Here is a 17,547-nt window from a genome sequence, read left to right as displayed (position 1 = left end):
TAAAAGCAGGAAGATTCGAAGTGAAGACTGTTTTTTTTGTATTTCTACTTCATATATAGACTGCTGAGCCATTTATGTCGCCTTTCTTCATTTTTTGGGAAGCTATAACAATAGTACAACAGTTTTAAAATCCATCACCCATATTTTGACTCGTTACAAGAATTCATGGGCACCCTAGTTGTTTGGTTTACGAAAATGTTATTATTAGCTAACCTGTGGAACGATATATTGCAACCACCATAGGATTCACTTTTGCAAGTAGAAACGCAACACTTTTTCACCATTTTAATAGTTTAAATTGATTTAATACAAAAAAATATAAACAAAATTTTAAATGCTGATTACGCGCCAAGAATGTTCAGGGTTACCGCTAGAAAATAAAAAAAAGCAAAATAAAAATTTATGTTGTTTATGTTTTAATAATAAATACGAATAAATTAATGCGATTGTTATTTATTTGTTGACTTACAATTGTTAAAATAAGATAAAAATATAAGTGATTCAATTGTTTTTGGGAAGACAAAACTTTTGATCACAACATTTTTTTATGCTGGCAAGGTGTTAGAAAGAGACAAACAGCCTCCGTTCGAACTATCCCTCTCGGCTCGGATTTGCCTCTGTGTATTATGCAACCAATTTAGTACCTTATTGCGTTAGAATAGAGTTCATTTTCGTAAATATATATTTTGAGCGTGCGCAATCTTGTTTAGTAATATTATATCTATGCATATAACTATAGGGACAGGAAATGTCACGAAAAAAACGTGCACACCTACTGTCAGTCTGCAGTAGTAACTAAAATGGCTGCCATTACTAGGGTTGTACCACTACCGGATTCAATAAATATCGATATTGTATTCTAGTTAGAAGTACGTACGAGTCTTACTGGGTGCATAAAAATAACCGAGTATAAATAATTTCTTCGTCATAGAACTAACTATCACATTAACTTCACTGATACTAATAACCTCAACAACATCAACCAAATGGGAGGAGTCATTTCAGTAGGGTGATGGTGACTTTTGAAAAAAAAAAACACAGGCAAAGTAATTATTAATTATTTATTATTTCAAATAGCCCTATGAAAGTTCTTTCACGTCAGACTAGTTGCAGGGTGCCAAAGATTCGGTCTTATGAAGAAGAATCCGCAAGAAACGCCATAAGTAGATACTCTCTTAAAAAAAATACAATAATTTACAATCGTTTTCAAGCTATTCATGAGAAAGTTATATAATGCAAATGGAGCTAATTATGTATTAATCGATTGTACAAAACAATTTTGTGCCGGCGGCCATATTGGATTTACAATGTTATTGATATTACTATATTGTATTGTCATCGGAATTAAAGGTGTATACAAAAGTTCAGATTAATCGGTTGACAGGAAGAGGGTGAATTTTGAATTACTAAATTTGACCCAAGAATAAATAATAAACCAAACGGGGTGAGCAAAGTTATTCATTTCTAAACAATATAAGCTTATTAAAAAACTGTCTATGAGACAGTTTTTCAATTCTTCTACAACCGTAGTATCTAAATCTTATATCTAAAAATGTTTTAATTATTGACTTGATTAAAAGGAACTTGTGGTTAGTACTGTGATTGGGATCACAGTCAAAAAAAGTATTAATTTCATAAAATTCACACATAAATTTAAAAATGTATAAATAATAGACTTCAGGTTTAATTTTACAATCTAAATGAGTTTTCACGAGTTTCTCTGTTTTTTTAATTATATTTATGACGCTACAAGAGGCATATTTCAGCCCTCCTCTTGTTTTTACATAAATGAGGCTATTGATGTCTTCCTCCCCAATTAATAATGAAACACAAACGTCACATTTAATGCTACGCATTAACTTTTTAACGACGTATCCAGATATATATTCGATGACTTTATCAGAGTACGTCTCAGCTGTGGTATTTAAAATGTATTGCATATACGTATCGTACAAATCGCTATGATCCTCTGGGATATCTATGAAATTCTTTCTATCACTCAATTCATTTATAGCTAAAACCGGATTTTTACTAGAGCAATTTAGTACAGTAATTTGCTCTCTATTTCGTCTGAAATAAACTGGTTTTATATTTTCATAGGATAATGGTAATGGGAACACATCAGTTGATGTGGCAGTATCATTATGCTTTCTGATGTTAGTAATATCATGTAAAACCAACGACTCCTGGGGGCCTTCTTTGGGTGTCTGAAAAAAAGAATATTCCTTTAATAACGATGGAACGGAGAGATATACTGTACTAATAATGTAATTACATAGGATTTGTCTAACAAAAAAAAAAAAAAACTATCTTAAGACTTACCAAAAATAATGTGGGAACAGAGTTGTCACGTAATCTTAAGATATCCAGTGTTCTATTAAAACAACTATCTTCAAAGTGAAGCGAACAGACATACCAATATTTATGTCTGGGATTAATATTTTCCTCACCAATAGCTTCTAACCATTTTGTCCTTAAATCATTTCGTATAGGAAACCTGCAAAAAATGTTTTTTAATTAAAGAACATCAAAACTTGAACTTATCTATACTTTGATTATTTGTTTGGATTGAATAGGCTCCGAAACAAGTTGACCGATTTGAAAGCTACACTTTACCCGGTGGGCATAGGCTATTACTGTTCGGGTACGGGAATTAGATCTGTCGGAACGCGAGTAATACCGCGATGAAAAGATAGTACTTAAGTAAATAACAAAATAGAGATGTTCTATTCAACATAATACACAACTCTGAGGGCTCAGTGTCTTAGGAACAGTAACTTCTGTTGTTAAAATTAGTAAAAGCTGAATTATAAAAGTGGATATTATATCGATACAGTTATGACAACTACAGCACTATGCCAATATGACATGTTATTGTAAACAACATTTATTTCTAAATATAGCTTTTTATACAGAAATAAACTTAAATATAAGTACTTTCACCATCAATTCATGTTTCCGTAACATATTTTTTATCCAATGTGAATTAGTTTATGTAGAATCTAGCAAAAACTGGTTACTAACCTGTGTAAAGACAATCCTGCTTGATTTTTGTGCTTACTTGCACCACACTTCACGATACAACACGTAGGCATACTCGTTGATAAATTCACTCTTGAAATAGTAAAGTCTTAATAGTAAACACGTAAAATACACACATAAAATAGCAAAAATAAGTCACGAAGAGCACCTATTTGACAGCACAACTACCATGACATATGTACCAGATATGGCACGCACCTTTTTTTTTTTTTTTTTTTTTTTTTTTTTTTTTTTTTTTTTTTTTATCGACGTAAAATCATCAAATGACCCCTCCCGCTGTGGGTTAGCAGCGGTGAGGGAGTGTCAGACTTTTACTGACTAAAATCGTCGTGTTCCGTCATAGGCCTTGTATGTACCAGGGCCGCGGTATCTCTTTCGAACAACCCGCAGCCCCGGCAGGCCTTGGCCCTGCTGGGCCCCGCTGGGGTTATGGCACGCACCTACAAACAGGAGGATATCAAAAGTAAATGTCACCATTTTACGCAACCACAAAAATATTGTTGTCCCTGTTTTCAAATATAATTATCTGCTTAGAAAGAGTGAGACAGAACTATGTTGCATAGTTTGTTTCATATTTCGCCCATATTTATATAACTATAGATACGTCAATAACAACACGGCGTCTCCTTATAATTCTAAGCTCGATGGCGAAATCAGATTGCCATGTAAAAAAAAGTTACATGTCAAATTGGAATGTCATTGTCAATGTCAAACGAAATTGAATTCAGCTGTACTGCGAAGGGTTGTTCTTTTGTGTGAATTGTGATAACTTTTGTTGATAAAGTACTGCAGATTCCCAATTTTCCACATTGCTGGTGCTCTGCTTGAGTGTGGTAAAATGCAGAGTGTTATTAACTCGGTGAAGGGCACCGCACTTGGAGTCGCAGGCTACTTGACGCCGGTGTTGAAGGTAGGTGCACCACTTCACAGTAATTAGTTATCGTATCACTGTTTACAGTCAGCCGACACCGTGTTCGACATAATTTATGTGATTGATATACTTATATATCCATTGTTCATCATGTTTCCTTAATAACTCTTGCTGCTTTGTTTTTGAAGCTTAAATTGAAAAGGTAGAAGTTATTTAATAAAATTATTGATTCAGTCCAATTGCTCAAAGTATATTCACAAAAAAATATATATATAAGTGATAAGAGAGATCAGGTACTTATTCTGGTAATTCACATCAAAATTTAAGAGCAGACGTATGCATTATTAAATTAATCAAATATTGTTTAAAATTGATTTTTATTCAATATATATTTAGTTCAAGCCAAATGAAAATAGCAGTAGAACTTAAGATGACCCTAGCAGTAAGGTGATTCTGAAATGCCCTTATTCATATTAGATTAACTAAATTTTAGATGAGATAAGATATTAAAATTCTAACAATTAAACATGATTCATTTAATGGAGTTAATTAAAATTCTACCAATATAAAAATAATTCACTGTTGTAGCAAAAAGATACTCTCTGTAAATTCCAAAATGACCTTCCTTTGTTAATTAACGTAGCAGAATAATAATGAACTATTGAATAAATTATTTTGAATGTATCATCTGTTAAGTAAACACAGTCATATCTCTGTTGAATTAACATAAACAGCTTTACATACACAATAAAGTTATATTGCAATAGGGAATATTAAATAATATACCAACAAGTTATAAGTAACTCATCATTTTATATTTACACAATTGATAAAAGAAACAACTCTCAATCTTTGCTAAATCAATTCCTTTCCTAGGAGTCAAAATTCCAAGAGACAGGAGTGCTAACTCCCGAGGAGTTTGTGGCTGCGGGAGACCACTTGGTGCACCACTGTCCAACCTGGCAGTGGGCTAAGGGTGAAGACGCTAAGATCCGGCCGTACCTGCCTGGTGATAAGCAGTTCCTTATCACTAGGAATGTGCCCTGCTATAGGAGGTGTAAACAGGTATCAAGTTACAGATTTTCTGGAGGAACCAATTTCTTTTGTTTATTTATCTATGTGCATGATATGCATAGCGTATGTAAGAAGAAAAAAAAAGTCTTAAATGATCTTTTAATGTTGTTTGTATGACTATTGTCTAAAGTTGTAGTCAACAAACTTGTTACATATAAGTGTTACTTGGAATTATATGCTTGAAAAGATATGCTGTAATCTAAAATTATTATCAATCTGAAGAACATGTAACCACAACTTATTAATAAACAAGTAAATAATAACTATTTATCTATACGGATATGATGTACTGTAGCTTTAACCTATCAATTTGATTGCAGATAGAATACTGTGAGGACAAAGAGAAAGTGATAGAGAATGAAAATGATGAAGACGGCGGCTGGGTGGACACACACCACTATGACAATGCTGGATCACCCACTGTTGAAGAGAAGGTATGACAAACAATCACTGATACATTCTTTATAGATAAGTTAGGTAGGGTATATGGTCGTATGTTAAGCAAAAAAAGCATATATAAATATTTGAGTCAAGGTCAGATTAGTTTACAATTAGTAAAAGAATTTTTGGAACTGGTCCAGTAGTTTAAGAAAAACATCACCTAGTTTATTAGTTTGAAGAAGTTACTGCCTATCTGTATTTACCTGTTGACTGTTGTTCTCAACTTCAGCCAATATTTTAATTTATTTGTAAAATGACTTGCAGTGCTTAAAAACTATGTACTTAAGGAGGTAAACTGTTACCAAAAGATCTTGGCATAGATTGTAACAGGACTTGCATTTGACTTTCTGTCATCTACTTCTTTCTTTTATTAAGTTTTTATTTAGCTGTGCAGTAAATAAAAAGAAATATTGTCTTTACCAAACCTTACCCAGGTATGCGAGATGACACTGGACGCGGCTGACACGGGCGACAGCGATGGCGAGGGCGCGGCGGGTGATCGCGATGATGATGATGACGATGAAGATGATGAGGACGGAGAGGCCGAAGACATGGAGCAGTTCCAGGAGTCGGGGCTGCTGGATGAGGTGGATCCGGTAAGTAATAACGTCTATCTTTGGGAAATAGTAAAATAATTTCTGTTTCGACTACCATCTGTTACAAAAGTGAGATGTTGGGTCCTTGTATGAAGTGACTCCTCGCTGGACGATACAATGCGCAAATCGCAAACACATTCTTCCGCCGAGAGCTCAAGACAAAAAGTTCAGCTTATTTGTCTAGATTTAACTGCTGAACAGCAACTTTTAATAATATACTTGACATGGCTATTTACTCCACGCAATAGCTTGTCAGTTAACATTAAACCGCTCATAAATATCGAACAGGTTGAGTATCAACAAACACAATATATGAGTGACCCTGTTATCTGGTCGCCATGGCCACTATCAGTCACGTTCACATTACATTTCGTATGTCGCGATATGTAATCAAAGCTCATACAATGTAGACTTACCTTGATCCACGTTATTTATAGTTTATCAATACTTTCTACCTACAGTAACGCTTTTGGTTTAAGATTTTCTCTCGCTGTTTTGTTTGACACACACATACACATATTATACTTAAAAACAAACCATTCACTTGACACTTTGTTATAATTTCTTACTTGTTTGGTACGCATTTCAAGGGATGTTTCGCACGAAGACAAAAATTAGCCTATAAGCCATGAAATTGTTATCAAATGATAGCTTTACCAAATACGACTTAGATTTTAACATTATATAACATAACCCCCTCCAGTCCACAGACCTAGCGCCGCGCAAAGAACCCAAAGCGAAGTCGGACAAGAAGTCGAAGTCGGACGGCGACGAGATCATCCGCACGCGGACTTACGACCTACACATCACGTACGACAAATACTACCAGACGCCGCGACTCTGGCTTATCGGATACGACGAGGTGAGGACCTAGCAGACATAGTTCATAGGGAATTCAGAATGTTTTTAATATTTTTTGTCAAAGAAAATTACGGAACAGTCACCATTTCATAAAATCTATCCCAAAGTGTGTAATAAGTGTTTTGCTTGTAAGTTTACAAACAATTTGTTCACCAGCTCAATGGATTTACTGAAAAACTCCGCATCACGTATCCACGTATCCGCATTTGGTAAACAACCACGCATTCCTAAATTTTGGTTTAATTTACACATTTACGACCTTAGCAAAAATAAAACCTATGAATGAATAATCCTCTAGGAAAATTACGGAATCCTTCATTAATCCTGTAAACAAAAACTCGTAATTAGTTGCTAATTACACTAGTTTACAAATTTTTATTTTTTCCATATACCCCTCACAAAATCTATACCAGTACTCTTCGCCACCTTTGTACATTATAAAAGTAACAACATAAAAATTCTATCACGTCACATTTTTTTTCTGCCCTCAAATATTTGTTTTTAGGAATCATTCTTAACTACCGATCTTTGGTGTTGCATTACTTGTTTAGTTTAAGAGATATTTTTTGTTTAATTCAAATAAAATGTCTCCTAGACACTGTAAATAAAGTTGTGATCGCTTTTGTAATGTTTGTGGACAATATATTTATAAAAAAGAAAACACATATGACAGAATCGTTGAAAATTGCATATCTTCTTTATTTCGGATTTCCTGTGGCCATTCAAGAAAAAACTGGGCTCACTATGTGTTTTGTGAGAGCTGTAGAATCACTTTACTGTGATGGTCATAAGGAGAAAACGTACACCTGCCATTTGGTACACAAATGTTGTGCAGGGAACCAACTAATCACGAAAATTACTGTTACTTTTGTGTTACTAAGACTTCGGGTTTTAAAAGGAAAACTAAGTCGGGTATTGTACATGCATATGTCACTTAAAGAGGGGGTGTTTAGCGTCCCACAAGTACGCAAAATCATAAGTGATTTTAAGTTTGATACTCTTTTATCTACGACTGAAAGAGTTGCTTGGAATTCATTCAAAACTGTTGTTAGAGACTTTTTCAGCATTAATAAAAGTGAGTTAGTGATTCATTACAAAATTATCATAAGATGGGTGTTAACATGTCAATAGATTCCTTTTCTACATTCCCACTTGGATTTTTTTCCGGAAAACTTAGGAAGCATGAGCGACGCACAAAGAGAGCATTTTTACCAGAATTTAAAGGCTTTTGAAGATCGTTATCAAGGCTATTGGGACGAAAATATGATGGGAGACTACTCCTGGTCTATATTAAGAGAAACCGATTCCGAAACCTACAAAAAGAAGTCCAAAATTAATAATTTTTAGTTGTTTATGGTCCGTTTTTTCGTGTTGTTTAAATTAAATATAATTCCAAATGTGGACGTGATAGATTTTTTAAAATATTTTTTCCTAGACTACCTATAGATAGATAAATAAAATTCAACAACTTTCAGCTGGGGTATAAAAACCGTGTAAACTAGTGTTAATGGTTCAGTTACGTGTATTGCGTAGCAAATATCAGTATTTACCGCTTACTAATGAGATAATTTCATTGTTATTTATTGCGACCTTCACTGAATATTACTTTGAATACCATGAATTAATAACAAAATATTATTATTTTCAATATCCAGGTACAACTTTTTCCATTTATACATTCCCATTAATGATGCCCGTAAAATTATTTTTTATTTAAGATTAAGTTAACTTATTTGATTAAAACATTAGATCGGCCGTGATAATAAATAATTGAACCTTCTCTGTGTGAGAATAAACCTCTGGTTCAACGTAATGACCTGAATGTATACCTAGTTATCGAATTAATATTAAATGGTTTGTTTGTTATATGGTATCCCTAGGATCGCACCCTACTGAGCGTGGAGCAGATGTACGAAGACGTGTCTCAGGACCACGCCAAGAAGACCGTCACCATGGAGTCGCACCCGCACCTGTCTGGGCCCAGCATGGCGTCTGTACACCCTTGTCGGTAAGTCTTGTGAACAACCAAGAATTACAGGAGTCCACTATATGTAAACAAGAAAAAGTTATACATAAACAGCAGAATTGCGAACCTACTCTTTGGAAATTAGCTTAAAACGCTTTTTGAATTTATATTTTCCATAGTTCCAGCGTCCGAAACTATAAGAAGTAGTTTCATAGTCCAGAAATCAGATTAGTAACTCCATTCCCTAATCTTGTAAACATCTATCTTGACAAATCGGACGAGCCTAATACCTTCAACTAAATTCATTTGTTACAATTCCAGTCATGCAGAAGTAATGAAGAAGATAATAGAGACGGTGACAGAGAGCGGCGGCGAGATGGGCGTGCACTCCTACCTCATCGTGTTCCTGAAGTTCGTGCAGACCGTCATCCCCACCATCGAGTACGACTTCACGCAGAACTTTGCCATCAACTAGTCGGAGAAGCGCCACACACGCGCCGGCACGCAGTGCTCTACCCGCGACCTGCCCGCACACATCGCACCTGACACATCCTGGCGACGTCACATGCTTGGCGACCTTTCATATTTTACTCACATATTCTAGCGACCGTGTGTCGGCGTCCGGCTGTATCCTAGCAACGTTGTGTCGATGACGTATTTACTTTCTTTCTGTAGAAAGAAAGAAAGAAAGAAAATCCATTTATAATCCCATGTAGGACTCATAAGGATTGGATAAGGATTTGCGAATTACGCAATAAGGCGCTTGGCGTGTCAATGGATTGAACAAAAAGTTGGACAAAACAATGATGGTTTCAGTTTAAATTTTAATAGTCTGCCACATGAGTTGCCATGCTTTATATGAGAGTCGGTGGTTTGGTTTCGTATGTAGAGTGCCTTAGCAATATTTTTGGATACAATAGAATTTGCTTATAGCAGACAAAAGTTAGAAATGAACGTTCCAGTTGTCTTTTAAGGAATAGAGACGTCTTCATTAATGGAATTATGTAAACCTCATCCAATCAAAACTACAGCGCTAAATGCGAATTCTATTGTTATAAAAATAACTGGTCTGAAAACATGAGACAATTTAGCAACAAAAATAATTAGCAGACTACTTTGCGTGTACAATAATTAAAACTAAAAAAAAAACTCCTTTTACATCGATATTAAGCTATGAATAGGAAACAAAATACTGCCGCGTCTTTATAATATTATATTATCGTACGATATCGTAGTGTAGGCCCGTACGATTTAGTCGATACTTTGCTATTCGATATATCGATGTCGTAAATTATTGTGATTATAAAATTTACAAATTGGAGATGTTTTTAATCATAGCTATATTTGTACAATATAATTGAATGGAGTTTATTTTTAACCGAAAATTAATATTTTATCTGAGCCAGTGCAATAACAGTGAATGATTGTATCAATAGCTTTAATTGCCGCATTTGTTTGTTTACAAATATTTTTAAGTAACTTGCCTGTGGCCTTGCCTGTACTTTATCATGCATTCATGTTCTCTTCATTGGCTTTATGATCATGTCACTTCAACATCTATGATAAAATATGTGTGTGCTATATTTTAAGGAAATGACATGGCCATGTATGAAGTATCAAAACTTTCACCACATTCGTCTTCTTAAAGCAATACTTTGTAGTAATACACCATATCATAAAAATATAGTGTAAATCTTCCAATAGTTTCACCTTTCACGACAAATACCCATAGTTAGAAGTTTAACACACCTGATAATGAATTTTATAAATAAATGCCTTATGAAGCGAAGTCGACAAATTCCCAATACATTTAAAAACTGGCACAAATCAAATAGTTTGTACAAACAGTTGATTGTTGGGAACATTCCTATGTTAGCGCCATAGTTTAGAGATAATTAATACTAATCATATATGAATTAGTTAGCGAGTATTGCCAGAATCAATTACCTCTGGATAAGTGCCCGTTAAGCTTATATTGCAAATAATCTAGTTGTAGTAAGACAGGCGCTTCCTGTTTGTTATCATTCGTAGCTTTTATACCGACTGACAAATGTATTGTTTATGATAATGCACCTTCTGATAATAATTTGGAACGATGTAATTAGTTTGAAATTGTTTCGTATAAGCTTATTGGAAATGCTTTCATATCACAAATGCACATCAGAATGTATTGAAATTTTTTAAATTATACTTTCTTCATCAAGTTTCTATGAATGACAGGAGAAACTTAGGGCCGAGACACACCGGAAAGGCAGCTGACAAGACACGCGTTGCTCGCGACCATATCAAGTTTTTAAAACGATATACTGGACTGCTAGCCGCTGCCATTCCGGAGTGACGCGGCCCTTAGAATAAAAATGCGCCCGTCGATCATACACGCTGTCATTCTTGGAGGCTAATGTATACACCCAAACGTTATTAATTTATTTAGAACAACCATTTTCAGACATTATTTTAAGTTATGTTATTCAAATTTTCGTATAACTTTTGTGTAATATTATTTTATAGTTACATACTTGTATGGTTAGGTAAATAATTGTTATTTTACATGTAAATGCACTATTCGGTTTATTTTTTATATAATATAACATATTTTGCCTATTAAACTGGTTTTATTCCTGAACGCTTCATAATTTTGCTACAGGGCATGCATATGAAAGAGGCCGTCACGGTACCAAGTTATTACATACGCTCCATGAATAAATTTTTTCACTGACGATTTTTTAAGTCTATTTCACCAACTGTATCTCCAAGGGAAATTTCGTACAGCAAAAAGGAAATCAAATCACATAATTAAATTCTATATAATAATAATTTATTGATATCTATCACATACATTATGTACAAATCACCATGCTTTAATAAAATATAATCAGTACTATGCAACGAAGCCCTTCGAACCTAACCGCTACCGCTATTATACAAAATAATACAACTTCTTCCGCAAATTAACTTACTTTGTATTACAATCCCAGTAAATCATAGCATTTAGAACCCCTTATATAATGTGAAATATTCAATTTGTAGCTTATTTGTGAACCATTTCTTTATTTTAATAGTAATAAAATATTGGATGATAATAAAATTCAAACTTAAATTGTATAAACAGCATAATTAATATTATACATCTTCATAATTTAATTAAAATCCTGCAAAATGGGATAACAATATTTTACAGCTTCAGTCCGATTGTCTAATGATTCTCAAAATCCCATTTTACAGTTTTCAAATAAAACTGGTTATAGGAGTAGGAATAATAACATCTCAGAAGAATATAAATATAAACTTAATAAAAAAGTTCACATAATAATAAAAGTGACAGTTAACGTCAATAATTGAATAAAATATCCTGAGAGTTGGTCCAGATAGACGATCATCGCGAGAGATACATTGAAAACTACATAAAGGAAAATTGTTACAGGGACGGAGTATAGCATTCATTTTGGTCAGATTCCGCTGGATGACATACCCTTGATTTTTATAAACAGAAACAAATAATTTATAGTGACAGCTTAGAAGAGGTAAGTCGATAGCATTGACTCGGTGAGCTCGGAGTATCATTATTGTAAGAGAAAATAAGAAAACAATATTGAGCCAAAATAAGTTGTATCACGGATCACTAGCAAGCCTACACGTCTTCTGGACAAGCTCTCAGCTGCAAACATCCCCACCCAACAAAACAAAGGCAATATACACGATCCACATAACTTACAAACTAACTGCATTCACAATAATCACAGAATAATCCCACCTTACACGACATAATAACTAAAACTGTGATGGAACATTTTGGTCGCTGAATAAAATACTAAATTATAACAGTAGGTACTAAAAGTTCGAACTACAAGATTCGCTGGTAGGCAATTTCCTACCTTATAGCGTAAGGCGTAAAGTTGAAAACTGCTTAGCGAATTCTATTGGAACAGCTAAAAGGTGCGAGGATTCACTCCAGAAATAAATATGTTTAAGTTGGATGAACACTATTTCTGCATAAGCATCGTATTGTAAGAAAAAACAATCTTGCTATCTTAGCAGACTTATTTTTTATTGATTTCCCTGTATATAAAAATGACATAATTATAAATATCGAAAACAAAATTTCGTGTTGATTTCTTAGATCTCCGCATGTAAGGGGATTTTTTTTATTACCTACTTAATCCTTATTGGGGTTCATTTTTAAAGGGAGAGTTGAAGAAATAACTTTATACAAGCAAAAAAACTGGCCAAGTAAGTAAAGTGATAAGAACCAAAACATATTTGTTTTTCTTATAAAATAATTTGCTAATATTTACAAGTATGAAGTGTGTAAGCCAATGAAATGCGCTGTTTTGGTGTATGTTAATAAATTCACATTAAATTGTACTTTCTCATAAAATTGGAATATAATTTGTATTTCCAAAGTTATTAGTGAAGGGAATGCTAGAGACGTTACTGGTTAATATCATACTTTATATGGAGTATATATTTTAATAATGAATTTCAATTTCCTAGCTAAAATCTGTGGGTCTAAGTTTTGAAGTCAAACATTTACTAGGCAGCACAAAATCTCAAAATACAATAATATCATTTATATTTTGATTATGTACACATATACACAATTTCACATATAAAACTGTATATGCACATACATGTTTCAACGTTAATATTAAAAAATAATCTCATACTCATCCATTCTCGTTGAAAATTGAGTTTTTAAACTCCTTTTCGCAATTATCTACTATACATCGAAGAATAATATACTCTTTGTTTAGAATTCAACTAGATTTACATGTATACGTGTAGTAAAAACTTGTAATTGTCTACATAATCTACAGATACACACCAAAGGCCATCTTTGTTTCAATATAACTATTACATTTCATTTTCGATCCCTCAACCACAGCATTTTTCATTAATCAATTTTCAACCTTATCGTCTGATTATACAGTCCATTGTAAGTTTAGGAATGTTTAGATTGTCGAATTATAAAAAGGATTCCTTGGACAGAATTATAACAATTTTAATGTCACAATATTTTCGATAGCGCTAGGCAATTCAACCTAAAGCACTTTATAATAACAAATTCAATTCGTTCAATATGTCGCTCGATCGTCGCTAGATATCAGTGTTCTAAACCACGTGTTACAATTCCGGATTATGTCGTTTCCATTCATTTACATATTCTTAAAATATTGATGTCGAAAGTAAGTCACCTGTTGTTGTGAAGTGCACCGTATTTTTATAGACTCTAGGACCAATATCGCCTGAGCGGCACGGGGGCAACTAGCTGTAGTACATAGCACTGCAGTCATTTGTTTCGATCAATAATGTAGTTAACACCTCATCTGTTGTTGTATGTAGAAAAATGTGCCGTATTTCTACAGCTGTAAGGTTCAATATCGCTTGTGCGGCACGATAGAAAGTAGACGTAGAACATAATCATCTGTTGCAGTCATTTGTTTGTAATAACCTTACCTGTTGTTGTAAAGTGCGCCGTATTGCTACAGCGGTAAGGTCTAATATCACTTGTGCGGCACGATGGCCACAAGTCTAAGGAGCACTAGAGACAGGAGCTTGTCGAGGGGATCCAGGGTTCCTCGCTGCAGCCACTTGGGGATGGTGGTGCGAGCGTGGCTGAAGCCGAGCTTCTGGAGGATGTAGTCCACGCCGTATGGCTCGATGGACTTGCCTGCCCAGGATAGCAGTCTGTGGAGGAAAGGTTTGTGTTATAAAATTGATTCGATTGGGGACATTCATTTGTTACTTTTTTTTCTCTTTGATGATCTCAATAAATAATAGAAATTGGGTTTCTTGTACCAAGTACCTTGCTTCATTGTAGATTAGTTGTTACTTTGATTGAAGAAATATGTTTGACGTTTTGACAATTTTTGTAAAGAAAATCTAACATATTTATTCCTCAGATAGCAGTTAATGATTGAATAATCGGCCCTAATCCGAATAAATACTCGAGGAGTATAATTTTTTATAATGTCAGTACCGTGGCGTTGGTGGTTTCAAGCTAAAAGTTGTCATAGAAATTATAAAGGACTAGTATCAACATTTACCTGACAGTAGGCTCGAGATGCCATGTAACACATCGATAGTCGCGGTAGTCCTGCGCGACGCCCTCGGGCCGCGGCGCGGTGCTGGCGCGAGTGGCCGACGTGCTCGCGCCGCCCGTGTCCGCCCAGCCTGCCCGGGAAGCGCCCGGCATCTGTAACGAACACACATGTTTCAAATTAAAAAAAAACACATCGTCACAAAGTCAACAAGTCAGCAAGTTCGTCTTGAAAAATAACGGAGACTAGAAGACTTTTTTGATTTATGTGTTATTTCTTTATGACGTACACAGTAAGGTGAGAGCCGTTAAAATTAACGACACATAAAAAGAACAAACTCGGTAAAATAATATACAGCACCAAATAAAAACTGGTCAGTAATCTAAAAAACCGGCCAAATGCAAGTCGGACTCGCGCACGAAGGGTTCCATACCATCATTTATAAAACGGACAAAATAATCACGTTTGTTGTATGGAATTCCCCCAAAATATTTATTTAATTCTAGTTTTAAGTTTTAGTTAACAAAAATACATCATCTGTGAAAATTTCAGCTCTCTAACTATCACGGTTCATGAGATACAGCCTGATGAAAGACGGACGGACGGACAAAGGAGCGAAAACAATAGAGTCCCGTTGTACCCTTTGGGTACGGAACCCTAAAAATATGCAAAAGCATTAAAATGAAACAGCCTAATCAAAATTTGGAGTAAGATAATAAAAAAAATAGGAAGACACAAGACAATGAGACAGCCAAATTTTAAACCTCTAATTTTGCAACTATTTATCAACAATAAAAAGAAAAAAAAGGCTTATTATTTTCCGGGTGACTAATAACTTAAAAGTCGACAAATGTTTGCAACAAATAAAATAAATTGCCAGCGATTAAATATTTTCGCGACTATTATAATATGTAAGGTTCAAAATTAAGGATGTTATAAAAACTAAAAACTAGCAGCTGCGTTTGGGTAGCAAATAAACTATACCAGTCAATTGAAATATTAGGTGAGGAGCTATTTATAATGACTTGGCGACTAATAATGTTAGTTGGGTGGCAAAGATAATATGTTACCAACTATTTCGTGCCGACTAAAAACCCAGTTTCAGGCTTCCCTTTGTGGATAGCTCTAAATATTAAAAGGAGTACAATAAAAAGGAATAAGAGTTAATTATTAATATTGTGTATCATAATTTCATGAAAACGGCGGAAGGTGCGGTGGTATTATTTCACTTGGCGCACTATGAAGATGTGATTATTGTATTATTTAGAATTTAATTTGGATTCATTTTATTTAGCATATTGCCATTTATAACCTTCAATTAAAAAAACATTGTATTAAAAATTGAAGTTAGTGACGAAAACGAATCGCTGCAAAACCGACTCCACATAGGTCTTGTCTGCCCTAGAGCCCGGTAGGTACGGTGCCTAAGGGTACCTAGAGTGCAATTCAAAACCGCGTAGGCGCGGAGGAGCGAGGCGGCCTGCGAGCTGAGGCGCAGGTAGTTTTAACGCTCGCCGCCGCGGCTGAGGCCGAAGCTGCGGTGGTGAGCGTGAAAACCATCTGCGACGATAAGCTCGCATGGGACCGCCGGAGCCACGCAGCGCCGGAGCCGTGACAGAAGTCATGCTTGCTGCATGTTGCTTGCTTACTTCCATGCTATTCACCTATAATTTTGAAAATCACAGCCGCAAAATATTTTTTCTTCATGCCATTTTAGACTTTATTTAAAGCTATTAAAAAGTCGCACAATATATTTATAATATGAACTAGTTTATATTTATTCTTCATCCAAACAATTTTAAATAGAACCTGATTTGTATTATTTATGAATGCCCATTTTCTATTTTATTGTCATCATTAAGTTTTCGCTTAGATATTAATTCAGTTACCAAAAGAAAAACTTGATGCTAGTTTAAATTAAAACGGACCTCATAACTGATATATTAATAACCTTTGACTTATTATGATACTCCTTATTAGCTGCCAACCCATTATAAACGGTACACACTCTATTATTTTTTTAAACCTATATTCGTTTTACTTAGTCGCCGCGTTAAATACATGCCAAAAAAAATGCTGAAGTGAAAAGGAACTTACCACTCTATCCTTCTCCTTGATATACGAAGAAATAAGATCATGTAGGAACAAGAAGGCTTCAGCGTCCACTGAGACGAATATATGATCTTCAAACTCCGTTATGAAACTGCATTCAACCACCGGCTTTTCATCTGTGTAACAATTTTATTAATATATACTAAATATATAATATAATCACTCAAAGTTTGCGCAAAATTGCGCTTGATTATTTGCGCAAAATTAATTTCGGCACCAACATTCACCGGAATGTTAGTTTAGTAATGCATGAAAATGCTCCTAGATTTACAAAAGCCATTAGATCAAAGGACATTGTTCAATTTTGGCCTAAGAACCGATGTGAATATAAATTATACTATAATTTTTATTTATTTTTATATTGTTTGAAACATATTTTAGTATTCCACGGACACTTCAAATAAATAAATTCCAAATAAAAAGTAGGGTCACAATTATTGATGCCTTATAAAATGTTTCCGTCAGCCAGTGCTACCAGTTTCGGAAGTTTTCGGGATTTCGGTAAATACGGATCGAATTGAGAACCTACTTTCCGAAGTCGGTTAT

General features: G+C 34.5%; 2 protein-coding genes across 3 annotated transcripts in view; one reads left to right on the top strand and one right to left on the bottom strand.

Moving 5' to 3' along the window:
* Positions 1–3,699: 3,699 nt before the first annotated feature.
* Positions 3,700–11,452, top strand: LOC124646334 (ubiquitin-like-conjugating enzyme ATG3). Of its 2 annotated transcripts, XR_006986323.1 has the most exons (8): positions 3,700–3,952; positions 4,790–4,978; positions 5,308–5,421; positions 5,863–6,024; positions 6,728–6,886; positions 8,766–8,893; positions 9,173–9,522; positions 9,564–11,452. XR_006986323.1 is itself a non-coding variant. In XM_047186458.1 (7 exons), the coding sequence occupies exons 1-7, from the start codon at positions 3,881–3,883 to the stop codon at positions 9,324–9,326; spliced, it is 978 nt and encodes a 325-aa protein (XP_047042414.1). In that variant the 5' UTR covers positions 3,700–3,880; the 3' UTR covers positions 9,327–11,452. The 2 variants fall into 2 exon arrangements, 1 of the variants encoding a protein (XP_047042414.1); XM_047186458.1 differs by having other exon boundaries at positions 9,173–11,452.
* Positions 11,453–11,644: 192 nt separating this feature from the next.
* Positions 11,645–17,547, bottom strand: part of LOC124646333 (transmembrane protein KIAA1109) — a 46,983-nt gene continuing 41,080 nt past the window's right edge. The window contains exons 53-55 of the mRNA XM_047186457.1: positions 16,987–17,117; positions 14,896–15,044; positions 11,645–14,536 (exon numbers count right to left, since the gene is read on the bottom strand). Coding sequence (XP_047042413.1) covers positions 14,353–14,536; positions 14,896–15,044; positions 16,987–17,117 — 464 coding nt within the window. The 3' untranslated portion in view covers positions 11,645–14,352. The remainder of the gene's footprint in view (positions 14,537–14,895; positions 15,045–16,986; positions 17,118–17,547) is intronic.

Source organism: Helicoverpa zea, chromosome 3 (genome assembly GCF_022581195.2).
Source record: "Helicoverpa zea isolate HzStark_Cry1AcR chromosome 3, ilHelZeax1.1, whole genome shotgun sequence".
Lineage (NCBI taxonomy): Eukaryota > Metazoa > Arthropoda > Insecta > Lepidoptera > Noctuidae > Helicoverpa > Helicoverpa zea.
The sequence above is the reverse complement of the archived record's forward strand: the minus strand, read 5'-3'. Positions and strand labels throughout refer to the sequence as shown.

Excerpts from the sequence above, each read along its gene's own strand:
- LOC124646334 (XM_047186458.1), top strand. The coding sequence starts at position 3,881 with ATGCAGAGTGTTATTAACTCGGTGAAGGGCACCGCACTTGGAGTCGCA. Across the intron at positions 6,887-8,765 it reads GGCTTATCGGATACGACGAG|GATCGCACCCTACTGAGCGT; the intron begins GTGAGGACCTAG and ends TGGTATCCCTAG. Across the intron at positions 8,894-9,172 it reads GCGTCTGTACACCCTTGTCG|TCATGCAGAAGTAATGAAGA; the intron begins GTAAGTCTTGTG and ends TTACAATTCCAG.